We start from the raw sequence: 27,914 nt of genomic DNA on the forward strand, positions 1-27,914 counted from the left end.
ACCACCAATGTAAGGAACATTCTTCTCACCGATCACCAATGTAAGGAACATTCTTCTCACTGACCACCAATGTAAGGAACATTCTTCTCACTGATCACCAATGTAAGGAACATTCTTCTCACTGATCACCAATGTAAGGAACATTCTTCTCACTGATCACCAATGTAAGGAACATTCTTCTCACTGATCACCAATGTAAGGAACATTCTTCTCACTGATCACCAATGTAAGGAACATTCTTCTCACTGATCACCAATGTAAGGAACATTCTTCTCACTGATCACCAATGTAAGGAACATTCTTCTCACCGATCACCAATGTAAGGAACATTCTTCTCACCGATCACCAATGTAAGGAACAATCTTCTCAAAGGTTGTAGAGCCGCTCTGTGGTTCTTGCCGCCTAGTGGCCTTGTCGGACAGACAGAAGGCCCTCCTAGTCCTCATCATGTGGGAATAAAAGCAAGAAGATCCATATTGGATGAGCAATTCCCCAACATTGGCTGAGCAGAAGGGACCACAGAATGCTCAGAGATTAACAGTTTTCCCGCCACCTCATGGTAGAAGGTCAGATCCATGGATGGTCTCCTGATTTCTATGGTGAGATCCTTGGATTTTCTCCCGTTGTCTATATTCAGATCCATGGATGTTCTCCCGTTGTCTATATTCAGATCCATGGATGGTCTCCAGCTGTCTATGGTCAGATCCATGGATGGTCTCCAGCTGTCTATGGTCAGATCCATGGATGGTCTCCAGCTGTCTATGGTCAGATCCATGGATGGTCTCCAGCTGTCTATGGTCAGATCCATGGATGGTCTCCAGCTGTCTATGGTCAGATCCATGGATGGTCTCCAGCTGTCTATGGTCAGATCCATGGATGGTCTCCAGCTGTCTATGGTCAGATCCATGGATGGTCTCCAGCTGTCTATGGTCAGATCCATGGATGGTCTCCAGCTGTCTATGGTCAGATCCATGGATGGTCTCCAGCTGTCTATGGTCAGATCCATGGATGGTCTCCAGCTGTCTATGGTCAGATCCATGGATGGTCTCCAGCTGTCTATGGTCAGATCCATGGATGGTCTCCAGCTGTCTATGGTCAGATCCATGGATGGTCTCCAGCTGTCTATGGTCAGATCCATGGATGGTCTCCAGCTGTCTATGGTCAGATCCATGGATGGTCTCCAGCTGTCTATGGTCAGATCCATGGATGGTCTCCAGCTGTCTATGGTCAGATCCATGGATGGTCTCCAGCTGTCTATGGTCAGATCCATGGATGGTCTCCAGCGGTCTATGGTCAGATCCATGGATGGTCTCCAGCTGTCTATGGTCAGATCCATGGATGGTCTCCAGCTGTCTATGGTCAGATCCATGGATGGTCTCCAGCTGTCTATGGTCAGATCCAGGGATGGTCTCCAGCTGTCTATGGTCAGATCCAGGGATGGTCTCCAGCTGTCTATGGTCAGATCCAGGCATGGTCTCCTGCAGTCTATAGTCAAATCGATGGATGGTCTCCCGCTGGTTCGAATTCCAACCACAACACCAACTGCCTGGAGTTTGCATGTTCTCCCTGTGCCTGTGTGGGTTTCCTCCGGGGTGCTCCTGTTCCCTCCACTCCAAAGTTATGCTGGTAGGTTAATTGGCTTTTGTCCAAAATTGGCCCTAGTATATGAATGTGAGTTGGGAACCTTGGATTGTGTCCCTTGAGGGTAGGGACCGATGTGAGTGTGTGATGTATGTGTGGAGCGCTGCATAAAATTGTCAGTGCTATATGGGTACCTTAAATAAAATAATAATATCATAGATGAGCATCTTAATAAGACACAATGCACAGGGATAGGGACAATTGTAGAAACGCACCCACACTCACTCCGGTTGAACTGGATGGACTGGTGTCTTTATTCAACCTTACTATGTAACGATATACTATGTACTGTAATGTTCAGGGGACCAGGTAGATCGCAGGACACAGGCTTTTCATACAACAAAGGGTTTATTAGCTTAAATAGCTTTACAGCAGCCAAAAACAAAAGGAAAAAGGTTTGTAGTCTCACCGACTTGCAAAGTCCAGAACAGCTGTCCTTATCAAAACAGAGCTTGATCTTGATGGCAGGTAGCTTCCCCTGCCAGGAGCCTTCCAAACAGGACACTGCTGTCCACTTCAGTTGCTTCAGTCCAAAATAAACACCATCCACCATCCACCATCCACCATCCACCATGTCTTCTCCACTCCTCCACACCCATCTACCACTTCCTGTCTTGTTTTTTAAAGACACTTCCTTAACAGGTGGGTTAATCAATTTTTATTCCCTTAACCACTTGCCGCCCGCCCTATTACAAATAGACGGCGGCAAAGTGGTTTCATAATCCTGAACGGACGTCATATGACGTGATCAGGATTATGAGCCGCTGCGCGCCCCCGGGGGCGCGCATCGCGGCGATCGTTGTTGCGGGGTGTCAGTCTGACACCCGGCAACTACGATCTCGGTAAAGAGTCTCTTTACCACATGATCAGCCGTGTCCAATCACGGCTGATCACAGTGTAAATGGGAAGAGCCGGTGATCGGCTTTTCCTCACTCGCGTCTGTCAGACGCGAGTAGAGGAGAGCCGATCGGCTGCTCCTCTGACAGGGGGGGTCTGTGCTGATCGATTATCAGCACTGCCCCCCCGAGGATGCCCACACTGGACCACCAGGGACGCCACCAGACCACCAGGGATGCCCAGCAAAAGGTAATCCTCCCTAGACCACCAGGGATGCCAGTCAGGCACAATGGATGCCAATCAGTGCCCATAATGGATGGCAATCAGTGCCTACAATGGGCATCACTGATTGGCATGCATTATTGTTTGGCACTGATTGGCATCCATTAGTACAGTATAACACCTGTGTTGCTAATGAGTGCCCACCTGTGCCGCTAATGAGTGCCCACCTGTGCCGCTAATGAGTGCCCACCTTTGCCACCTATCAGTGCCCACCTGTGCCGCCTATCAGTGCCCACCCATGCCCATCTGTGCCGCCTACCAATGCCCATCTGTGCCGCCTACCCATGCCCATCTGTGCCGCCCATCCATGCCAATCCGTGCCAGCTATCAGTGCCAATTTGTGCCACCTATCAGTGTCCATCCGTGTCGCCCATCCGTGTCGCCTATCCGTGTCGCCTATCAGTGTCGCCTATCAGTGCCGCCTATCAGTGCCGCCTATCAGTGTCCATCAATGCCACCTCATCAGTGCCACTTCATTGGTGCCCATCAGGGCCGCCTTATCAGTGCCCATCCGTGAAGGAGAAAACTTACTTATTTACAAAGTTTTGAAACTGAAACAAAAAAAAAACATTTTTTTTTTTAAAATTTTCGGTATTTTTTTATTTGTAGCACAAAAAATAAAAACCACAGAGGTGATCAAATACCACCAAAAGAAAGCTCTATTTGTGGGGAAAAAATGATAAAAATTTCATTTGGGTACAGTGTAGCATGACCGCGCAATTTTCATTCAAAGTGCGACAGCGCTGAAAGCTCAAAATTGGTCTGGGCAGGAAGGTGTTTAAGTGCCCTGTATTGAAGTGGTTAAAGAGACCACAACCCAAACAGAGAGGAAATATAGCATCCTTCCAGGACCCAGCCACGGCGTCCTGTACAGTACCTATAGTCAGATCCACCGATTGTCTCCCACTGGCTATGGTCAGATCCATGGATGGTCTCCCGCTGTCTATAGTCAGATCCTTGCATGGTCTCCCGCTGTCTATGGTCAGATACACAGATTGTCTCCCACTGGCTATGGTCAGATCCATGGATGGTCTCCCGCTGTCTATAGTCAGATCCTTGCATGGTCTCCCGCTGTCTATAGTCAGATCCTTGCATGGTCTCCCGCTGTCTATAGTCAGATCCACAGATTGTCTCCCACTGGCTATGGTCAGATCCATGGATGGTCTCCCGCTGTCTATGGTCAGATACACAGATTGTCTCCCACTGTTTATGGTCAGATCCATGGATGGTCTCCTGCTGTCTATAGTCAGATCCACAGATTGTCTCCCTCTGGCTATGGTCAGATCCATGGATGGTCTCCCGCTGTCTATGGTCAGATACACAGATTGTCTCCCACTGTTTATGGTCAGATCCATGGATGGTCTCCCGCTGTCTATAGGCAGATCCATGGATGGTCTCCCGCTGTCTATAGTCAGATCCACAGATTGTCTCCCTCTGGCTATGGTCAGATCCATGGATGGTCTCCCGCTGTCTATGGTCAGATACACAGATTGTCTCCCACTGTTTATGGTCAGATCCATGGATTGTCTCCCGCTGTCTATAGTCAGAGAGGCACATCACTGGCAGACCCAGGTGAGCCATTTGTCTTCTTCATCCACCATCGTCACCCAGAAAATCCCCCGCCTAACGAGGACCTTTGCCGCTGTCTCTTGTGCCCTCTAATTAGCTCCATCAATGAACCACTATAATCCACCTGTGTAGAGATTGAAAGTCATCATGTCACTGCAAGACGCAGCCGGCTAATCTTCTAACCGCTTCTTCATTAAGACTGGAGGGTTTATCTAAAGCCCGAATCTCGCTGCTACTCATTTCCCGATGACCTGAAGATACCCCAGGATGCCGCAGGGGGCTGGTATCACTGAGAGGGGGCATTAGGAGCCACGGATAAATGTATTATACAACGCCGTCTGAGACCTCCAAGCACATTGGCCTGCTTTCGTCTTCATCGACTTCAATGGAAACACCTGAAAATCACGACATGAGCACTCAAAAACACTTGAAAAAAAGACACTTGTGCTCCCCCAACCACTCCGTGACCCTCATAAGAGAAGTCAGCAAGCGCTTGTTGTTTCCATTGGCATGCACTACCGAGGGATAAGACAGCTCACAGATCCACTTTAGCCCTCCTCTCGATCAAGACCAGGAGTATATACATAAAAGGCAGAAAGGTGCTTCCAATAGTGTAAATCTGATAATATACTTTTGTTGAAACTAGTTAAAAACACTTACATGGATGTTCTACATATATAGGCATGTGAAACTACAATTCTCAGAATCCCTAGGGATACGTGGACCATGCAATTGACATTAAGCCTCCAGCGTCTGGCCAACGTGTTTTGTCATAAGTGACGTCATCAGGGTGCCTCCTGATGATGTAAATTCTGATGAAACGTGTTGGGTGGAAATTATATATTACATTATCAACTCACTGGTGGAACTTTCCTCACGGATGAAATTGTGGACTATTATGTGAATGTTTTTATGCACTGTTCACCTGTTTGAGTGCTGCACTTATGGTTTATTTGTATAGTGTGCCTTATACATAGTTTGCTGGCCTGGCTGCCTAATTAGTTTTATTACGTTTAGTGCAGCGATTACTTTTTGGGTTTTTAAATTAATATGAAGTTACTCCCTTTGTGGCTATGACTATCCTCCACTCTTCTGGGAAGACTTTCCACAAGATTTTGGAGGGTGTCTGTGTAAATTTGTGCCAATTTGTGATGTTTCATGAGAAGACCTGTATCACCATTGGTGTTCCAATTCATCCCAAAAGTGTTTAGTAGCTTTTAGGTCAGGGCTCTGTGCAGGACACTCAAGTTTCACCACCCATCACATCTTCACATCTATATGAACTTGTTGGACATCCCATTTCAAAACCATTGCCATTAATATGGAGTTTCCCTACTTTGTGGCTACAACATCCTCCACTCTTCTGTGAAGACTTCCCACAAGATTTTGGAGGGTGTCTGTGGGAATTTGTGCCCATTTGTGATGTCAGGTACTGATGTTGGATGATAAGATCTGGCTCACATGCTGGGCCCCACGTTGGGCACCAAAAAAAGACTTGCCTAATGCCGCGTGCACACGACCGGACTTTTCAACATCAAAGGTCCGACGGAACAATTCCGGCAGACTATTCGATCGTGTGTGGGGCTGCAGCGGACTTTTGATTTGCAAAAGTCTGACAGACTTTAGAAATGGAACATGTTTCAAATTTTTCCGCCAGAACTCCGCCGGACCCAGTTCCTACCGAGAAATCCGCTCGTGTGTATGCTGGTCCGACGGACAAAAACTGACGCTAGGGCAGCTATTGGCTACTGGCTATGAACTTCCTTATTCTAGTCCGGTCGTACGTCATCACGTTCAAATCCGTCGGACTTTGGTGTGAGTGTGTGTGGCCAAGTCCGTTCATTTGGAAAGTCCGTCAGAACTCTGTCAGAACTCCGTCAGAACTCCGTCGAAAGTCTGTCGGACCTAAGTCCGGTCGTGTGTACGCGGCATTAGAGTCAACATTCCAATTCATCCCAAAGTTGTTCAGTAGTGTTGAGGTCAGGGTTCTGTTCAGGACACTTGAGTTCCTCCATGACCTCAAATTTACTAAACACCTTTTGGATGAGAAGAACTCATCCCAATGTTGTTCTGTAGGGTTAAGGGCAGGTACTTGGATGAGAAGACCGTATACCTAAAGTCTTACAAAAGTAGGGTTGAGGTCAGGGCTCAGTGCAGGACACTCAAGTTCCTCCACACCAAACTGGTCAAACCATGACTTTATGGAGTTGGCTTTGTACACAGGGGGCACAGTCTTGGTGGAACAGAAAAGGGTCTTCACCAAACTGTTACCACAAGGCTGGAAGAGCCCAGTTGTCTCCAATGTGGTTGTATGATGGATGATTGCCAGGACCTTTCACTGGAGACACCTGAACTCTATCATTCGGGGAGGGTACACATACTTTTGGCCATATTGTGCATCTTGGTGGGAAATATGTCAGATTTTAGTTACTTATACTGATCTTCCATGTTGACTATGAAAGATTTATATATCATCTGAACAGAATTAAAATGTCTTTTCTTTTTCTTCTCGCTGTCCCCTGCTGCCCCTCATGTCGTCTACTTTGCCCCCCCTTTCTATGTGCTGTCTGTGACCTGGGTGTATATATTGTGTCTTTTTCAATGGTTGATCTCCCCAAACCCTGGTGTATCCTTTCTGGTTCGGTCCATATCCTGTGCCATCTGTAACGTCTCACCTTCACTATATGTCCTTCCCATCTGTCTCCCTTTTGTCCATATTTCTCCTCCATCAATCACACTGTCGTTGTCCGTGTTCCGCCTTTGCCTTGTCACCTCTGTCCAGGTTTTATTGGGACCTCATCATGCTCCTCCTTATGGTCGGGAATCTGATTATTCTGCCAGTGGGAATCACCTTCTTCAAGGATGAAAACACCCCACCCTGGATCGTCTTCAACGTCCTCTCCGATACTTTTTTCCTGGTTGACCTAGTTTTGAATTTCCGGACAGGGATTGTGGTGGAGGACAACACGGAGATTATTCTGGATCCACACACAATCAAGATGAAGTATCTGAAGAGCTGGTTCCTGGTGGACTTTGTCTCTTCCATCCCCGTGGACTACATTTTCCTCATTGTGGACCTGGAGACCCGAGTAGACTCTGACGTGTACAAGACAGCCAGGGCCTTGCGAATTGTCAGGTTTACAAAAATACTTAGCCTCCTCCGACTACTTCGACTGTCCCGGCTCATCCGATATATCCACCAATGGGAAGAGGTGAGAGTGCAGAAGATCTATGCATGTAGTATGTCAGCCTTGTGAGAATAGGAATAACTGCATTGTTCCTTCATGTTTTTTAAACTCCTAAGTTATTCAGTGTGCCCCTTAGGCTCAGAACGCAGGGAACAGGAGTGTATTAGGCTCAGAATGTAGGGATCTGAAGTGTGTTAGGCTCAGAACCCAGGCACCAGGAATGCGCCAGGCTCAGAATGCAGTGAGCAGGAGTGCGCTAGGCTCAGAATGCAGCGACCATGAGTGCGTTAGGCTCAGAACGCAGTGATCAGGAGGGCGCTAGGCTCAGAATGCAGCGACCATGAGTGCATTAGGCTCAGAATGCAGTGAGCAGGAGTGCGCTAGGCTCAGAACGCAGTGATCAGGAGTGCGTTAAGCTCAGAAATCAGGGATCAGGAGTGCATCAGGCTCAGAGAGCAGAGATCAGGAGTGCACTAGGCTCAAAATGCAGGCATCAGGAGTGTATCAGGCTCAGAATACAGGGATCAGGAGTGCATCAGGCTCAGAGAGCAGGGATCAGGAGTGCGTTAGGCTTAGAACACATGGATCAGGAGTGCGTTAGGCTCAGAACACAGGGACCAGGAGTGCGTTAGGATCAGAATGCAGTGATCAGAAGTGCGTAAGGCTAAGAATGCAGTGATCAGGAGTGCGTTAGGCTCAGAACGCAGTGATCAGGAGTGCGTTAAGCTCAGAAATCAGGGATCAGGAGTGCATCAGGCTCAGAGAGCAGAGATCAGGAGTGCACTAGGCTCAAAATGCAGGCATCAGGAGTGTATCAGGCTCAGAATGCAGGGATCAGGAGTGCATCAGGCTCAGAGAGCAGGGATCAGGAGTGCGTTAGGCTTAGAACACATGGATCAGGAGTGCGTTAGGCTCAGAACACAGGGACCAGGAGTGCGTTAGGATCAGAATGCAGTGATCAGAAGTGCGTAAGGCTAAGAATGCAGTGATCAGGAGTGCGTTAGGTTCAGAATGCAGTGATCAGGAGTGCGTTAGGCTCAGAGCGCAGGGATCAGGAGTGCATGATAATATGAAGGGTGGTAGAGGACACTGCTATAGGGGTGGCCCTGCCCATAACAGTGTCCTCTGACACACACACACCAGCACAGTTCTGGACATAGACCGGGAATGGGAGCCGGCAAAGTTACTTTCCATATTAGCAAGCTAGTGATTGGTTGCCCTGTGTCCTAGTAACCAATAACTTGCGGTTTAACTTCAAAAGTTACTTTGGGCAGCTCCACCTCCTGCCCTCCGTCCTGAGCTAAGCTGCCTCCTCCTCTCCGCTGCTCACTGACCAATGACCTTGGCGGGCTGTATTTTGAGGACCCCTGTCTTACAGGATCACAGGGTGCAGGTATACTGGCCTTTGGACAGGAGTGGCTATTTTTGAGGGTAATGCACTGCCATGATTAGAGTTTCTAGATGTTCCCTATAAGATAATACATCTTCACTCTTCGAGCTCAGGTTGAGTATTTTCACAAAGTGTCTGTGGTGGCAAGTTGTCCTGTTCACTCGGGTTTTCACTCTTTGAGCTCAGGTCGGGTATTTTCTCAAAGTGTCTGTGGTGCCAAGTTGTCCTGTTCACTCTTCGAGCTAAGGTCGGGTATTTTCTCAAAGTGTCTGTGGTGCCAAGTTGTCCTGTTCACTCTTCGAGCTCAGGTCGGGTATTTTCTCAAAGTGTCTGTGGTGCCAAGTTGTCCTGTTCATTCTTCGAGCTCAGGTCAGGTATTTTCTCAAAGTGTCTGAGGTGCCAAGTTGTCCTGTTCAGTCTTCGAGCTCAGGTCGGGTATTTTCTCAAAGTGTCTGAGGTGCCAAGTTGTCCTGTTCATTCTTCGAGCTCAGATCGGGTATTTTTTCAAAGTGTCTGTGGTGCCAAGTTGTTCTGTTCACTCTTTGAGCTCAGGTCGGGTATTTTCTCAAAGTGTCTGAGGTGCCAAGTTGTCCTGTTCAGTCTTCGAGCTCAGGTCGGGTATTTTCTCAAAGTGTCTGAGGTGCCAAGTTGTCCTGTTCACTCTTCGAGCTCGGGTCGGGTATTTTCTCAAAGTGTCTGTGGTGCCAAGTTGTCCTGTACACTCTTCGAGCTCAGGTCGGGTATTTTCTAAAAGTGTCTGTGGTGCCAAGTTGTCCTGTTCACTCTTCGAGCTCAGGTCGGGTATTTTCTCAAAGTGTCTGTGGTGCCAAGTTGTCCTGTTCATTCTTCGAGCTCAGGTCAGGTATTTTCTCAAAGTGTCTGAGGTGCCAAGTTGTCCTGTTCAGTCTTCGAGCTCAGGTCGGGTATTTTCTCAAAGTGTCTGAGGTGCCAAGTTGTCCTGTTCATTCTTCGAGCTCAGATCGGGTATTTTTTCAAAGTGTCTGTGGTGCCAAGTTGTTCTGTTCACTCTTTGAGCTCAGGTCGGGTATTTTCTCAAAGTGTCTGAGGTGCCAAGTTGTCCTGTTCAGTCTTCGAGCTCAGGTCGGGTATTTTCTCAAAGTGTCTGAGGTGCCAAGTTGTCCTGTTCACTCTTCGAGCTCGGGTCGGGTATTTTCTCAAAGTGTCTGTGGTGCCAAGTTGTCCTGTTCACTCTTCGAGCTCAGGTCGGGTATTTTCTCAAAGTGTCTGTGGTGCCAAGTTGTCCTGTTCAGTCTTCGAGCTCAGGTCGGGTATTTTCTCAAAGTGTCTGAGGTGCCAAGTTGTCCTGTTCAGTCTTCGAGCTCAGGTCGGGTATTTTCTCAAAGTGTCTGTGGTGCCAAGTTGTCCTGTTCACTCTTCGAGCTCAGGTCGGGTATTTTCTCAAAGTGTCTGTGGTGCCAATTTGTCCTGTACACTCTTCGAGCTCAGGTCGGGTATTTTCTAAAAGTGTCTGTGGTGCCAAGTTGTCCTGTTCACCAAGTTGTCCTGTTCAGTCTTCGAGCTCAGGTCGGGTATTTTCTCAAAGTGTCTGAGGTGCCAAGTTGTCCTGTTCAGTCTTCGAGCTCAGGTCGGGTATTTTCTCAAAGTGTCTGTGGTGCCAAGTTGTCCTGTTCACTCTTCGAGCTCAGGTCGGGTATTTTCTCAAAGTGTCTGTGGTGCCAAGTTGTCCTGTTCACTCTTCGAGCTCAGGTCGGGTATTTTCTCAAAGTGTCTGTGGTGCCAAGTTGTCCTGTTCAGTCTTCGAGCTCAGGTCGGGTATTTTCTCAAAGTGTCTGAGGTGCCAAGTTGTCCTGTTCAGTCTTCGAGCTCAGGTCGGGTATTTTCTCAAAGTGTCTGAGGTGCCAAGTTGTCCTGTTCACTCTTCGAGCTCAGGTCGGGTATTTTCTCAAAGTGTCTGTGGTGCCAAGTTGTCCTGTTCACTCTTCGAGCTCAGGTCGGGTATTTTCTCAAAGTGTCTGTGGTGCCAAGTTGTCCTGTTCACTCTTCGAGCTCAGGTCGGGTATTTTCTCAAAGTGTCTGAGGTGCCAAGTTGTCCTGTTCAGTCTTCGAGCTCAGGTCTGGTATTTTCTCAAAGTGTCTGTGGTGCCAAGTTGTCCAAGTTGTTCTCCAGAACTCTACTACCAGAAGTGGAGGGGTAGACCCCTCTAGCACTGGATGAGGTTGGTGAATATCTTATGGCATGACGATGGGGATCTAGTGGAGGGGAGGGGGGGGGGGGGGTATAAGGAGCAGTGCAAGAAGTTCTGATCAGGGAGAAATACATTTGTGAGCAGATAGAAGGTTCCAGGTGGGTGTATGTTGCAATGCCTATAGAAGTCACTTTGATAAATAAGCCCTATTTGTGTACGTATTATAAAGTTGTTTAGACATTTTTATAGAGTAGGGAAGGGTGAAAATGTACCATTGAGGAAACACCCTCCTCTTCCTGTCCCAGGGACACAGCAGGAAGTTAGAGGACATATCCCAAAGTGAGGGAACTTCCACTCATAGGGTGTTGTCCCCCAAATAGGTTGGACAACACCTTCTCACCTCTTGTTTTGAAGACACTTTTACAATTTTGGTTTTCCCCTCCTTTTCTTTCTCGGGGACAATGGTCACCGGTAAAGATAGAGGGGTACATCTCCCCAATGGGGACACAGGCAGCAATAAACACCTGACAGAAAGTCCAACCCTTCCCCACTCTAAACACAGCAAAAAAGAAAAAGTTTTGCCGAATCGTACATTTTAATATTGGAGAGTTTGATCTCTGGACAGTCAACTTCTCTATGTTTGGTGTTGGTCAGATCTTCCACATGACCTACGACCTGGCCAGTGCAGTGGTTCGAATCTTCAACCTGATCGGGATGATGCTGTTGTTGTGTCACTGGGACGGCTGCCTTCAGTTTCTGGTTCCGATGCTCCAGGAATTCCCGGAGGACTGCTGGGTCTACATCAGCAAGATGGTGGTGAGTTATTCTCTTCTCATCCCACACTGTTCATGTCATCGCTTCTCACAATAAAGAGTTAACCCCCCCCCGGCCAACATAACGAACCATGATAAACAATGATTTGGCGTGCTCCCCGGCGCAGAGCACAGCTCCAACATACTTGTTGGTGATTAGATTTGGCCAGATGTCTCCCTCTTGACGTTCCTGGCTCAGCGTTCGCCGAGCTGTTTCGACACACAGTGTTCCTGACGTTCTCTGTCTCTGCCTGGTGACTGTCACTGAAAGACCCCCAAATACAAACATGAGGGGGACCCCGGACCGCGGGGTGAACGACAGCTTCATCTTGCGAGAGAATCTAGCCGACCAGGTGTCCTCCAGCTACCAGGGAACAGCAGTACCAGGTTGAAGCACCACGCATTGGTCTCCCTGTACTCCTCCTGTACATTCAGCTGTGGGGCTCCTGGGCTTCAACTCTCAGATGTCCTCCAGCTATTGGGAAACTACATTACCAGGATGTAGGACCATGCCTTGGCCTCCCTGTACTCCTCCTGCACATTCAGCTGTTGGGCTCCTGTGCTGCCACTCTCAGGTGTCCTCCACGTACCAGGGAACTGCAGTACCAGGTTATAGGACCATGCCTTGGTCTCACTAGGACTTCTCCTGTAGGTGTCCTCCAGCTATTGGGGAACTACAGTACCAGGTTATAGGATCATGTCTTGGTCTTCCTGTACATTCAGCTGGGGGGCTCCTGGCCTGCCGCTCTGGGGTGTCCTTCAGCTATTGGGAAACTACAGTACCAGGTTGTAGAACCATGCCTTGGCCTCACTGTATTCCTCCTGTACATTCACCTGTGGGGCTCCTGGGCTGTTGCTCTCAGGTGTCCTCCAGCTATAGGGAAACTACAGTACCAGGTTGTAGGACCATGCCTTGGCCTCCCCATACTCCTCCTGTACATTCAGCTGTTAGGCTCTTTTGCTGCCACTCTCAGGTGTCCTCCAGGTACTGGGGAACTGCAGTAGCAGGTTATAGCACCATGCCTAGGCTTCACTGTACTCCTCCTGTACATTCAGCTGTTGGGCTCTTTTGCTGCCACTCTCAGGTGTCCTCCAGGTACTGGGGAACTGCAGTAGCAGGTTATAGCACCATGCCTTGGCCTCCCCATACTCCTCCTGTACATTCAGCTGTTGGGCTCCTGTGCTGCCACTCTCAGGTATACTCCGTGTATGAGGAGGAAGCAGCTGTCAGTGTGGATCATCCTGTAAACCGTCATCTCCAGAGAGGGAACTTTGTGTCACCTCATTATTAGGTGACAGCTGAGGCTCATTAGTGAATGTCAGTCATATGAAGGTTACAGAGAGATTAAATCCCAGGTAAGAAGTTAGTATGAGGATTATCCATAGAATATAGGAGCCTCCCGGTGATGTGCCTGACTGTAACTCCTCCTACTGCTAACCCTGTACAATATGTCCTCCATCATCCTCGCTGCTGATCCTCCAACCACCCCCCACAATCTCCCAACAATCCCCCAACATCACTCTGTATAACATGGAGCTTTCCCACACCATGCTAGTCACATCAATAGTCATATGACCACCCAGAGCCTTTACCACCTTCTCACCCCAGAGGAACCCATAGAATAACTTTCTTGCCCCCGGGAAACCCCTGCTAAAATGAATTCAGTGGGAGTTATATGAAAAACATACATTGGTGGGTAGTGAGAAGAATGTCCCTTATATTGGTGGTCAATGAGAAGAATGTTCCTTACATTGGTGATCAGTGAGAAGAATGTTCCTTACATTGGTGATCAGTGGGAAGAATGTTCCTTACATTGGTGATCAGTGAGAAGAATGTTCCTTACATTGGTGATCAGTGGGAAGAATGTTCCTTACATTGGTGATCGGTGAGAAGAATGTTCCTTACATTGGTGATCAGTGGGAAGAATGTTCCTTACATTGGTGATCAGTGAGAAGAATGTTCCTTACATTGGTGATCAGTGGGAAGAATGTTCCTTACATTGGTGATCAGTGGGAAGAATGTTCCTTACATTGGTGATCAGTGAGAAGAATGTTCCTTACATTGGTGATCAGTGAGAAGAATGTTCCTTACATTGGTGATCAGTGAGAAGAATGTTCCTTACATTGGTGATCAGTGAGAAGAATGTTAGTTACATTGGTGGTCAGTGGGAAGAATGTCCCTTATAATGGTGGTCAGTGGGAATACTGGTACTATGAAGGCCACATAAGATAGGAGGTCAGGTAAGCTCAAGAAACCCCAGTAACCACTAGACCAGTGATGGCAAACCTTGGCACCCCCAGATGTTTTGAAACTACATTTGCCATGATGCTCAACTAGAATGCAGAGTGCATGAGCATCATGGGAAATGCAGTTACAAAACATCTGGGGGTGCCGAGGTTCGCCATTACTGCTCTAGACAAACTGTGGTCAACATCTGGAGGAACCTTGGACAACTTATGGAGGAACTTAGGATAACCTCTGAAGGAACCTCAGACAGCCTCTGGAGAAATCCCAGACAACCTGTAGGGAAACCCCGGGCAACGTCTGAAGGAACCTTGGAAAATGTCTTGAGGAACCTCAGACAGACTCTGTTTGAATCCTGGACAACCTCTGGAGAAACCTCAGACAACGTCTGGAGGAACATCAGACAACCTCTGGAGGCACCTCGGACAATGGAGGAACCCAGGGTGAGAATGTCTGACATAGGTAGTACTGCAGTCACATGATCACACAGACACTATTGCACGCACCCGTTCACACTGATGTCACTGGGGTCACACTGATGTCACTGGGGTCACACTGACAGTGCTGAAGTCCTGATTCTAGACATGATGGTCCTCTAGTTGGATGCCCCCTTTCTATCTTCTCACACATTTGGCAGAACTCGCCATAAACACACCATAATAATAATAATAAGTGGTTGCACAGGTAATGTAGACGCACAGACAATTAACGGATGCATTTTACAGCTGTCCAGATGTTTATCCCATTTCATGTCACTGTAGGTATGGTCGTCTCCTCCCTTTCTGAAACTCTCCAATGTGCTAGAGCACACTGGCATGCAGCGGGAGGGTGTGCAGGTTTGCGCCTGCCGCATGCAGCATGCAGGGCAATAGGGCCTGCTGCTCAACTGCATCCACTGCATGGAAGATGTTGAGGATGAAAGATGAGGACAAGCATGTCACATGTATGCGATATGTGACTGTGCATGCCAGCTGCATGAAGTCAGTGCATGCTTACTGCATATTACAGACCAGACCATGGGTAAGTCTGATAAGTTGCTTGGTATATCATTGTGAACCTGTCTGGGTAGACATCCAGAAGCTGTGATTACTTGTTTGCTCCAAGTCAGTAACTATCTAGATGGTCATGACAACCCCAGTGCCTGCAATCGGCAATGGCAGCTTCCATACCTACCCGGGCAGGTTGTTAGAGGCGTGGCCTGTCTGGGGCGAGGTCATGGTTGGATGACACCTGCAGTTGGCATGTTTTCTGTGTCATCACACATGTATGTAGTTATGTGCGGGCATGGACATTCTCAGGCCACATATGGTCACTCATGAACAATTTTATTGAAAAGGCCTCCGATACTCTGCACCCCAAAAACAATTCTAATCCTCTGACATAGCATGACCGTTCTGTGCCTGATGTCATGTCTCTGATGTCATCTCTCTCCTTCACCAGAACGAGTCCTGGGGCAAGCAGTACTCCCACGCCATCTTTAAGGCAATGAGCCACATGCTCTGCATCGGCTATGGCCAGCAGGCTCCGGAGGGAATGACCGATGTCTGGCTGACCATGCTTAGTATGATAGTGGGGGCCACCTGTTACGCTATGTTTATCGGCCATGCTACAGCCCTTATCCAGTCGCTGGACTCGTCTCGTCGGCAATACCAGGAGAAGGTAGGTAGACTTTCAGGGAAGAGGTGAATGAAGTACGGAAAAGTAAGCCTCACCCTCAAGTAACAATCACTATGTCTATTCTGTGTCCCTCGCAGTATAAGCAGGTGGAGCAGTACATGTCCTTCCACAAGCTGCCCCCGGACACACGCCAGAGAATCCACGAGTATTACGAGCACCGATACCAAGGCAAGATGTTCGATGAGGAGAACATCCTGGGGGAACTTAGTGAGCCTCTTAAAGAGGTACGGTGGTCTTTGAGGAACAAGTCCTCTACTTCCCACCTCTTCAGGGCATCCTCCTCACTAATCTTCATTTTTCTTTGTCGTGAAGGAGATCGTTAACTTCAACTGCCGCAACCTCGTCGCCAACATGCCTCTTTTCGCCAATGCCGACCCCAACTTTGTGACCGCCATGTTGACCAAGCTCCGTTTTGAAGTGTTCCAGCCCGCAGATTACATTATTCGGGAGGGCACAGTGGGGAAGAAGATGTATTTTATCCAGCATGGGGTGGTGAGCATCCTAACCCGGGGCAGCAAGGAGACCAAACTCTCCGATGGCTCATACTTTGGTGGTAAGTCACATTGGTTTTGGCTGTGTTCGTTCTTGTGAGAAAATGTTTTTTTGGGAGTCACCATGTTTGCAGATTCTAAAACTCCTCGTGCTGTCCACAGCAACCAATCGGGGTCCTGCATTCATACTTCCAATGCCGTGTAGGAGAATTGGTTAGTTGGTGTGGACAACAAGAAGTGTTTACTCTCAATGCCTTGGCCACAGGGGAGGGAATGGATCTCCACCATAGATAAGTGAATTGTTGGTTCAGTCAGTGGTTGGAACTGGTTTTCTCTTTTTGTAGAGATCTGCCTTCTGACTCGTGGACGCAGGACAGCCAGTGTGCGAGCCGACACCTACTGCCGCCTCTACTCCCTCTCTGTGGACAACTTTAACGAAGTCCTGGAAGAATACCCGATGATGAGGCGGGCGTTTGAGACGGTCGCCATGGACCGACTGGATAGAATTGGTGGGTGCAGGAGTTTGAGAAATGCACTGCAACTGTATATCGAAGGCCCTGCCAACGATCCATCATAATTACCATGCCACATATCCACATATCAAGAGACAGTGCAGTTCTCGGCTTGTGTCCTTTCCTCAGCCATTCCATCAGCACTCATCCATTATCCTTCACACTGCAGAATGGGGCCTTTGTTAAGTCATAGAATCCTGTCTGGACCTTCAATACATACCCACCTGCAGCTTCTCCTGGGCCACTTATTGTCCCATTCTGGAGCGTTTAGCAGTTTCTTTAGTTAACCCATAATTCATCCCGGCCAGCACCCCTCCCCCCTACATAATACACCCTATCCAGCATTCCCCAATAAAACGTCCTAGCCACTATTCCTCCATACCCCCATAATTCATCCCAGCCAGCATCCCCCCTACATAATACACCCTATCCAGCATTCCCCTATAAAACACCCTAGCCACTATTCCTCCATACCCCCATAATTCATCCCAGCCAGCATCCCCCCCATAATACTTCCTATCAACTATTCCTCCATACCCCCATAGTTCATATCATCCAGCATCCCCCCCATAATACACTCTATCCAATATCAATCCATTCCCCCATACTACATCCCATCCACTCTTCCTCCATACCCCCATAAATCATTCATTCCAGCATCCCCCCCCCATAATACATCCTATCAACTCTTCCTCCATACCCCCATAATTCATCCATTCCAGCACCCCCCCCCCCATAATACATCCCATCCACTCTTCCTCCATACCCCCATAATTCATCCATTCCAGCATCCCCCCCCCCATAATACATCCCATCCACTCTTCCTCCATACCCCCATAAATCATTCATTCCAGCATCCCCCCCCCCCATAATACATCCTATCAACTCTTCCTCCATACCCCCATAATTCATCCATTCCAGCACCCCCCCCCCATAATACATCCCATCCACTCTTCCTCCATACCCCCATAATTCCATAATTCATCCATTCCAGCATCCCCCCCCATAATACATCCCATCCACTCTTCCTCCATACCCCCATAATTCATCCATTCCAGCATCCCCCCCCCATAATACATCCCATCCACTCTTCCTCCATACCCCCATAATTCATCCATTCCAGCATCCCCCCCCCCATAATACATCCCATCCACTCTTCCTCCATACCCCCATAATTCATCCATTCCAGCATCCCCCCCCCCCATAATACATCCCATCCACTCTTCCTCCATACTCCCATAATTCATCCCTTCCAGGAACCCCCCCCCCCCATAATACATCCCATCCACTCTTCCTCCATAATTCATCTCTTCCAGCATCCCCCCATAATACTTCCTATCAACTATTCCTCCATACCCCCATAGTTCATCTCATCCAGCATCCCCCCCATAATACACTCTATCCAATATCCATCCATTCCCCTATACTACATCCCCCAGAATACATCCCATCCACTCTTCCTCCATACCCCCATAATTCATCCCTTCCAGCATCCCTCCCATAATACATCCCATCCACTCTTCCTCCATTCCCCCCCCCCCCCCCCCATAATACATCCCATCCACTCTTCCTCCATTCCCCCCCCCCCATAATACATCCCATCCACTCTTCCTCCATTACCCCATAATTCATCTCTTCCAGCACCCCCAACCCCCCCCCCCATAATACATCCTATCAACTCTTCCTCCATACCCCCATAATTCATCCCATCCACTATCCATCCATACCCCCATAATTCATCCCATCCACTATCCATCCATACCCCCATAATTCACACTTTCCATCACCCCCCCCCCCCCCCCATAATACACCCTATCCTCTATCCCTCCACAATTCGTCCCATTCAGCATCCCCCCGTAATACACCCCGTCTACTACCCCTCCATAACACATCCCAACCAGCATCCCCCATATCCCCATAATACACCCCATCATCTATCCTCCATAATACACCCCATCCTCTATCCCTCCATAGTACACCCCATCCTCTATCCCTCCATACCACTTTTTTCAGTCACTAGCCACTTTGTGACCCTATTGTCACCTTGTGAACCAGGTGAATGTCTATCTCTTCTTTCCATCATATTCTCTGTATTATTCCCCTCTCTGTCTTCCACCTTATGTCTTGGCCTTTTCCTATATCACCTCATCTCATCAATTATATTACATCCCTACCTTTCCCATACAACACCCTCAGGCCTGTGTTTCTTCTGTTATTCTTGTGTTCTATACAAATGCCCATGTTTTTCTGCTGCTTCCTGCACTCTGTCTTTCTTTCCCTATCAGCGTACACCTACTTTTATGCCTTTTCTCCACCAGCCTCCATCTACCTTTAGGCCTTTTCTACTACAGCCTCCATCTACCCCAAAGCATTTTCTCCATCAGCCTCCATCTACCCCAAGGCCTTTTCTCCATCAGCCTCCATCTAGCCCAAGGCCTTTTCTCCATCAGCCTCCATCTACCCCAAAGCATTTTCTCCATCAGCCTCCATCTACCCAAAGGCCTTTTCTCCATCAGCCACCATCTACCCCAAAGCCTTTTCTCCATCAGCCACCATCTACCCCAAAGCCTTTTCTCCATCAGCCTCCATCTACCCCAAGGCCTCTTCTCCATCAGCCTCCATCTACCCCAAGGTCTTTTCTCCATCAGCCACCATCTACCCCAAAGCCTTTTCTCCATCAGCCTCCATCTACCCCAAGGCCTTTTCTCCATCAGCCTCCATCTACCCCAAGGCCTCTTCTCCATCAGCCTCCATCTACCTCAAGGCCTTTTCTCCATCAGCCACCATCTACCCCAAAGCCTTTTCTCCATCAGCCTCCATCTACCCCAAGGCCTTTTCTCCATCAGCCTCCATCTAGCCCAAGACCTTTTCTCCATAAGCCTCCATCTACCCCAAGGCCTTTTCTCCATCAGCCTCCATCTACCCCAAGGCCTCTTCTCCATCAGCCTCCATCTACCTTTAGGCCTTCTTAGTAAACATGTCCTTATCTTCTGTTAGCTGCCTTGTCCAATGCCCCCAGCCTCCCCTCAGACATCATGTTCCTTTCCTTGTGTCCATCTCCTCCCCAGGTAAGAAGAACTCCATCCTGCTCCGTAAACGTGCAGAGAACAGCACAGGCTCGGTGAATAATGAGATAATTCAGCAAATTGTGAAACATGATCAAGACATGGCCCATAACATCCAGGATCTGCAGACACTGGGGACGATGCGGGATCCTGGACACAATAAGACTCTCATCTGGGAGCCCCTGGTTCATGCCCCACTGCAGACTGCCGCAGCCACCACAAATGTGGCCATTGCTCTCACTCATCAGAACCTTCAGGCACATGTCTTCCTGCCCCCATCATCTTTACCTGAGACTGCATATGCCAGCCGTCAGGCCCGAAGGTCTCAACCCAACATTGGATTGTCCAGGCCCTCTTCTGTAAGTTCTCCATCTGGTGCTCAGTCCCATTTGCAAACTCCAGTTGGCATCTCCCCTTCCTCTTCAAGTGGCCTCCAAAAACAGGGTGTGGGTGTTCCTCCTTCCCGGTTTTTCCAGATACAGAGAGTGGAGCCTGCTTCCCTTACAAAACCGCTTATGAATTCACAAGTGCAACTTTCCCGGTCACGTGGGACTTCAGCATCCACCTCTGTTTTGCAGCAATCAGCGGGGCCTGTGAGCTCTCAGGCAGTAACAGGACCTCTTTCTGGCAGGACTCTGCACTACAGTCTGTCCAGAGCGAGTGGTTCTCACATTTCCCTGCTTATGCAGCAAGCGGCCAGCTCCCCTCAACAGCTCGTCAAACACCGGAGCATACAAGGATTTCCCATCGGGAGACTATCGCAGGATGTCCGTCCCTTATCTGCCTCTCAGCCTTCACTGCCCAACAGGGTAGCCCAGCAGCAGCAGGACACTGCAGCCTCTCCACAAGCTGCTGACTTTCCAGGATCCATTAGTAATAAATCCTCTCCTACTGTGTCTGTAATGCTTGTTAAACCTCCAACTCACACAACCCAGGTGCCTACAGGGTCCCTCACTTTATCTGCATCTTCAGTCAGCGGCTCGGTCACTCCACAGTCTCCTGTGTCTTCTGCTCGACCTCCTGGGCCATCTCGGAAGGGATCGGTGGTCTTCAGCCCTGAGGTGGACGTTGCTAAACCGAAGTTCCCCTCAAACATGTAACGAATGAATGAATGGCCTGAGAAATGGACAACTCTTTCCAGGACCACAATAAAATCCAAATGCCTTCTGATCTGCACAGAGCATTTGCAAGCGCAATCCAAGATTAAGATGTAGTCTAATGTGGTTGTTTCTACCAACACTGCCTTTCTCGAGTTCCATCGTGGCTCCCAGACATGACCTGTCCCAAGCAAAAGCTCAACAAGTGGCCCATTTTCTTTGTCCGTGGAGTGTGCTCTTTCTTAAATGTAGACAGCAGGTTGTCACTGCTTAGAGGGTAACCAAGCCTTACTCATCACGCATAGCTTTATACTCAAGAAGAAAATCTTTACATAGAAGTTTCTGGACAATCATTCGACAAATGAGCATTACATTCTGAATCCTCTTCTTTGACTATATACTTGTGGCTTGTTCCAGATAAACAGATAATTAGCCAAGACTTTGGACCACTTTCAAGAGAAATCTAAAAGTGGGTTGTCTACTGCGTTCTCCATACACCCTCCAGTTGATGCTCCTAATAGTTATAAGTAGGGTTCAACAGTCCAACTGCAGTCAGGAGGTATGCAACCGGGATGACCAAGGAACAATGCAAGGTGGATGAGGTACATGTTGAGTAGACATAAGGCCCCTTGCCCACATTCCCTATGCTTGACTTCTCTATTCTCTGGCAGACTCCACTCTATTCCTAAATCTCAGTTTCTCTGTGTTTCTCCTAAGTTCCTAAGTACTTCCATGGACATCCTAGGCTCCCCACTTCACCCGGCCTCTTCCAGGTTATTATCTTTCCTGTGTTTCTTCAAGAGTCACAAATTCCATGTGGTTTCTTCTTGGGTATCCAGGTGTCTAATGTCTACCCTAAACTTTCTAGAGTCACGAATTCCATGAGGTCTCTTCTTGGGTCTCTAGTTGTCTATTGTCTACCCTAAACTTTCTAGAGTCCCGAATTCCATGAGGTATCTTCTTGGGTCTCCTGGTGTCTATTGTCTACCCTAAACTTTCTAGAGTCACGAATTCCATGAGGTATCTTCTTGGGTCTCCTGGTGTCTATTGTCTACCCTAAACTTTCTAGAGTCACGAATTCCATGAGGTATCTTCTTGGGTCTCCTGGTGTCTATTGTCTACCCTAAACGTTCTAGAGTCACGAATTCCATGAGGTATCTTCTTGGGTCTCTAGTTGTCTAATGTCTACCCTAAACTTTCTAGAGTCACGAATTCCATGAGGTTTCTTCTTGGGTCTCCTGGTGTCTATTGTCTACCCTAAACTTTCTAGAGTCACGAATTCCATGAGGTTTCTTCTTGGGTCTCCTGGTGTCTATTGTCTACCCTAAACTTTCTAGAGTCACAAATTCCATGAGGTATCTTCTTGGGTCTCTAGTTGTCTATTGTCTACCCTAAACTTTCTAGAGTCACAAATTCCATGAGGTATCTTCTTGGGTCTCTAGTTGTCTATTGTCTACCCTAAACTTTCTAGAGTCACAAATTCCACGAGGTCTCTTCTTTGGTCTCCTGGTTTCTAATGTCTACCCTAGACTTTCTATTCTCTTAGCTGCTATCCTGGAATATCCACAGTACTACAGATTGTGTGGAAGGGATCCTTTTGCAAGCTAATGATGTTCCTGATCTCATGAGCACTGATATTAACATATTGCTTATCTCCTGGACCACCCCAGCTGGTAGCAGGTTCAAACACTGAATGTGCCATCTGATTGGATCGTGAATTGGCAATTTTAAAGTTTACAGAGAGCTAGTAAATGAACGCATTACTCTCCAAAACTCATGAACTTTTCCATCCAATCCCTCCTTGTCCCCCAGAAACATCTTTGAATTCCAAATTGTCCTATTTTGCTTTGCTAAGGTTCTGTAACGTATATTTTGGTATTTCCTCGCTGTCAATTTGAAATTTTTTATCACCTACTTGCAGATGTATTATATGGTTCTCGGTCACCCAATTTGTGTAAACTGCCTTTGTAGGATGCCAAACCCCACTGATGCTTTTGCCATTCTAATTATTCTGTGTTATCTGTAGTCATCTGCATGATCCTCTCATGTAGTGTTCTGTGTGAGTGGAAAAGTTATGTTCCTCAGTAATGGAACTTTCTGTTATATGAAGATTTCCACACCTTTTTCTTCCCTAAATTCCTGCAGATGGTGCTTCTTAGCCTTTAATGTTCTATTGGAAACCTAAAGCTCTATTGCAAACCTGACCTTGCATGGCTGTCCCTCGGACCAAGCTATCCACCAATGCCCAATGCTGTAGACCTTTCCTGGTTCCTCACCAGTTTAAAAGCTATCTCTAACAAGATGTCTGTCCCGAGGTGTGTGGCCTCCCTGCTTCTGCTTTATTCAATCCCAAGGTGTGTGGCTTCCCTGCCTCTGCATTACTCAATCCTGAGGTGTGTGGCTTCCCTGTTTCTGCTATACTCAATCCCGAGGTGTGTGGCCTCCATCTCTGCTCTACCCAATTCCCAGGTGTGTGGCTTCCCACCTTCTGCTCTACTCAATACCGAGGTGTGTGGGCTCCCTGTTTCTGCTCTACTCAGTCCTGAGTTGTGTGGCCTTCTGCACCACTCAATCCCAAGGTGTGTAGCCTCCTGCCTTCTGCTCCACTCAATCCCGAGGTGTGTGGTCTCCCGCCTTCTGCTCCACTAAATCCTGAGGTGTGTGGCTTCTCCACATCTGCTCTACTCAATCCTGAGGCGTGTGGTCCTCCGTCTTCTGCTCTACTCAATCTTGAGGTGTGTGGCCTCCCGCCTTCTGCTCCACTCAATCCTGAGACATGTGGTCCTCCATCTTCTGCTCTACTCAATATCTAGTACCCAGTTCACAGTTCCGTTCATCCATCCCTTCTATATTGTGCTTTTCTGCCCATGTTCCTTGCTAGGAAAATTAATTTCTTAACTCTGCAAATTGTTGAAAACTGGCCCTGCCAAAACCTCCTCTCCTTCTTGCTCTTATAAACATCAGTACTTGCTGGCTCTGAATAAGCCTATGCGTTTAACCCTTGCAGGTCTCTCACTGCCTGGAGTCTCCAGCTCATAAAAGAAGGGAATAGGTTCAGAATACAATTACACCGGAGTCTTTCTGAAAGGATGTGATGCTGTTGCTTCTCGGCATAACATACCTCTAAGCTTATTCACCAACAAGACAACCCTGAAAGGAGATGTGATGCCCTATGTAGACATTTGTCTTGTACATGACAGACAACAAGGCCTCAGCCTCCCTTCTGAACACACAGGCCGGGAACGAATGGATACAAAAGACCAACAATTCACCTTCACTACAAACTCGGCTTTCTACCGGAAGATGGCCGTCCTGTTACTCAATGTTCCTGCAACTTCCCTCAGATTCTATATCTGCCTTTTCATACGTAGTTATGGACAGTTATAATAATTGAGGTATTTCAGTACGGTTTATGAGGTCACACAATGTTGACTCCGTTCAATGAATTTAGCATTACATTGAACATATCTCATGTATTTCGTCTGACAGTAATCGTTTAGCACTTTATCTAAAATAAATACATGAAGTCTCTCATGGCTGCTAATAAAAATATGAAGTCTACCCTCGTTCACATAGACCTTCAGCACACGTCATGTTGTGTCAGTGACAAAATCACATTACCACTATGGGGTGTAAAAACTGTAGTCATCTTATCACTGTTGAGCGGTGGTCGTTTTTCTTTATGAGCAAAAGTAGTCAATAGAGTTCCGGAAGTAGAACGGGGCACCTTGCTAATCCATCTCCATGGACAATGAGGGAACTGTACCAGGGAGGTGGATGACCCTACTTGGTGGATGACCCTACTTGGTGGATGACCCTACTTGGTGGATGGCCCTACTTGGTGGATGGCCCTACTTGGTGGATGGCCCTACTTGGTGGATGGCCCTACTTGGTGGATGACCCTACTTGGTGGATGGCCCTACTTGGTGGATGGCCCTACTTGGTGGATGGCCCTACTTGGTGGATGGCCCTACTTGGTGGATGGCCCTACTTGGTGGATGACCCTACTGGGGGGGGGGGGGGGGGGGTAGAGATTGAGAACACATCATCGTGGTGGTGGATAGATCTAGAGATGGTAAAATATGGAAGCAGGTTTCATCCTTAGTGATCAAAATACAGTAAGAGAGCTGGTATGTTGGGCAAACTCCTTCATAAACTAGACCTAGGTTCTGTGACAGGACCGAGATAATAGCTAGATTCCTACACTATATGGTCAAAAGTATGTGGACCCCCTCCAATGATGAAGGTCAGGTGTCTCCAGTGAAGAGTCCTGGTAATCTTCCATCATACAAAGACAATTGTGTTCTTCCAACTTTGTGGTAACAGTTTGGCAAGGACCCTTTTCTTTTCCAGCATGATTGTGCCCCCCGTGTCCAAAGCCAGCTCCATAAAGACATGGTATGACCAGTTTGGTGTGGCGGAATTTTAGTGTCCTGTACAGAGCCCTGACCCCAACCCTACCAAACACCTTTGTGTCGGTGCGTCTATAAGGGCACATGGGTGCCCTCTCTCCAGCCACCAGCCATGCATTGCATGAATCTATCCACGGCCACTGCTGCCACCCCCTATTCAGGCACCTGGCCCCTTTTTGGGCACAGGGAGCCTGAATTAAAGTGGTATGGGGTGTTTTTGTAGCACCTGATTAGAGGCATAGGCTCTAATAGGCGTTACAAAAGTTAAACAGCGGGCGCCATGCTTGGCGCTCGCAGTTTACCCAGCTGTGTTAGAAAAGCAAATGAATATTTTGCTTTCCTAACACTGAACCGCCTCTCCGCCAATCAGGTGCTCTGTTACCCGTCACCTGATTGGCTGAAACGTCAGGCAATGCGATTGGACGCCTATCAGGCGTCCAATCGTATGAGAGGACAGGAGAAGAAGACATCGAAGACATCACTCGTTGCCCGTCGCCGTCACCCGCTACCCCACTGAGACAGGGTAAGTGCCAGGCAGACCGCGGGTAGGGGGCACAGTGGAATTGTTTGATGGCACAGTGAGGCTGCAATTGATGGGGGTTTTTTTTCTGAATGTTTCAGTTTGCCTGCACCCACCCCCAAATATTTTGAGCACCAGCCACCACTGCTGGTACCCCAATTGTGACCAAGGGCTTTTTCTCGGTGCCCAATGTGTGGCACACAAACCAGGTCATCTCATGCAAAATAAGTATCTGACCTTACAAATGGGCACAACTTCCCACAAACACCCTCCAAAATCTTGTGGAATGTTTTCCCAGAAGAGTGGAGGACAATATAGTCACACAGTGGAGCAACTCTATAAAGACATGGGGTGACTAGTTTGGGGTGGAGGAACTCAAGTTTCCTGCACAGAACCCCGACCTCATTCCTAAGGAACATCTTTGGGTTAAATCGTGAACCAGGCTTATTTTTGGTGCCCAAAATGAGGCCCAATGGTGAGCCAGGTCTTCCCATCCAACATCAGCACCTGACCCCACAAATGGGCACAAATTTCCAAAGACACCCTCCAAAATCTCATAGAAAGTCTTCCCAGAAGAGAGGAGGATCGTATGGCCACAAAGATGGGCAACTCTATATTAATGGCCATGAGGAGAGGAGGGCAACTCTATAAAAGACGCAGTGTTACCGGTTTGGTGTGCAGGAACTCCAGTGTCCTGTACAGAGCCCTGACCTCATCCCTACTGAACACCTTTGGGACGAGTTGGAATGTTAATTGTGAGCCAGGTCTTTCTTTTTCTGTGCCCAATGTGAGGCCAAACACGTGAGCCAGATTGTCTTATTAAGTATCAGTACCTGACCTCACAAACAAGCCAGCTCCATAAAGACATGGTTTGTCCAGTTTAGTGTGTCGTAACTTAAGTGTCCTGCACAGAGCCCTGACCTCATCCCTACTGAACATCTTTGGGATGAATTGTGAGCTAGGTCTTTTTTTTTTTTGGTGCCCAAGGTGGGGCCTGGTCCACAAGTCATGTCTATATTTGGTGCCTAACATGAGGCCCGATGCGTGCTCTAGATCTTCTCATTGAAAATCAATAACGGACCTCACAAATGAGCATAAATTCCCACAGACACCCTTGAAAATCTTGCGGAAAGCCTTCCCAGAAGAGTGGCAACTGCTATATCCACAAGGGGGAATCCAAATTAATGGCCATGGAAGGGTGGGGAGCAACTCTATATTATTGGGTTTGGTTTTGGAATGGGATGTCCTATGTGTGATGGTGAGGGTGTACTCATTTTTGGCCATATAGTGTATTTCTGGGGCAACCTTGGGTAGTGTCCTGTTTGTGGGCCAATGTAGATAACCTTGGGTAGCTGGCCATTTTCTCCATGGATGTTATTATCAGTTTATACTATAGGGCCAGAGAACTGTACATGGATGGAAAATCCATCCCGACGTTAGGATAGACCTCAGGGGGACGCGTAGTAGGTTCTCCTTGTAACCAGAACATCGTGTAGTCGCAGTGACTGGTTGGCCACCCGCTTACATTGTATGCGAACGTAGAGGACGAGGAATCCTCTCCTCATGCTGGACAGAGGTGGGACGACCAATAGCGAGACTCTCCATGGACGTAGTTGGGACAAGCTCATCTCACCCATAGAATCCTGATAGAACATTGGTGGGGAAGGTGACTTGTCTACATGACAATCGTCTCAAAAGGAACATCAGATTTATTTTTTATTTTTTGTGTTGTAAATATAAAACTTGTTTGGAAATAAGTTCTGTAAATAAAAAATAAATAAAAAAAACACATTCAAGAGTCTTTTCTTCTTGTCCCCAAAACCTTCTCTTCATAACCTTCCAAATCAACGTACCAGAGGCATCCGTACCGGCTTCCGTTCTGTAGCTCCTGGGATTGGCCATGCTGGGGCACTTCCTCAAGGAATGGCCAAGTTCACCTTTACAGTTCTCACTTATAAGAAGTTCTCCACCCGCCGCGTACCAGTAACCACGCCGCACCCTCAGCCGC

The 27,914-nt window shown here is 48.0% G+C and overlaps 1 protein-coding gene across 1 annotated transcript in view; it reads left to right on the forward strand.

Annotated features, from left to right (window-relative positions):
- The window catches only part of HCN3 (hyperpolarization activated cyclic nucleotide gated potassium channel 3), a 34,590-nt gene extending 9,594 nt beyond the window's left edge, over positions 1–24,996 (forward strand). The window contains exons 2-8 of the mRNA XM_077463792.1: positions 7,112–7,541; positions 11,730–11,891; positions 15,573–15,791; positions 15,887–16,033; positions 16,122–16,362; positions 16,645–16,809; positions 19,881–24,996. Of these exons, the coding sequence (XP_077319918.1) occupies positions 7,112–7,541; positions 11,730–11,891; positions 15,573–15,791; positions 15,887–16,033; positions 16,122–16,362; positions 16,645–16,809; positions 19,881–20,977 (2,461 nt within the window). The 3' untranslated portion in view covers positions 20,978–24,996. The remainder of the gene's footprint in view (positions 1–7,111; positions 7,542–11,729; positions 11,892–15,572; positions 15,792–15,886; positions 16,034–16,121; positions 16,363–16,644; positions 16,810–19,880) is intronic.
- The last annotated feature ends 2,918 nt before the right edge of the window (positions 24,997–27,914 follow it).

The sequence above is a fragment of the Lithobates pipiens genome, unplaced genomic scaffold, assembly GCF_037356315.1.
Source record: "Lithobates pipiens isolate NorthernLeopardFrog02 unplaced genomic scaffold, aLitPip1_a1.2 Scaffold_30, whole genome shotgun sequence".
NCBI lineage: Eukaryota > Metazoa > Chordata > Amphibia > Anura > Ranidae > Lithobates > Lithobates pipiens.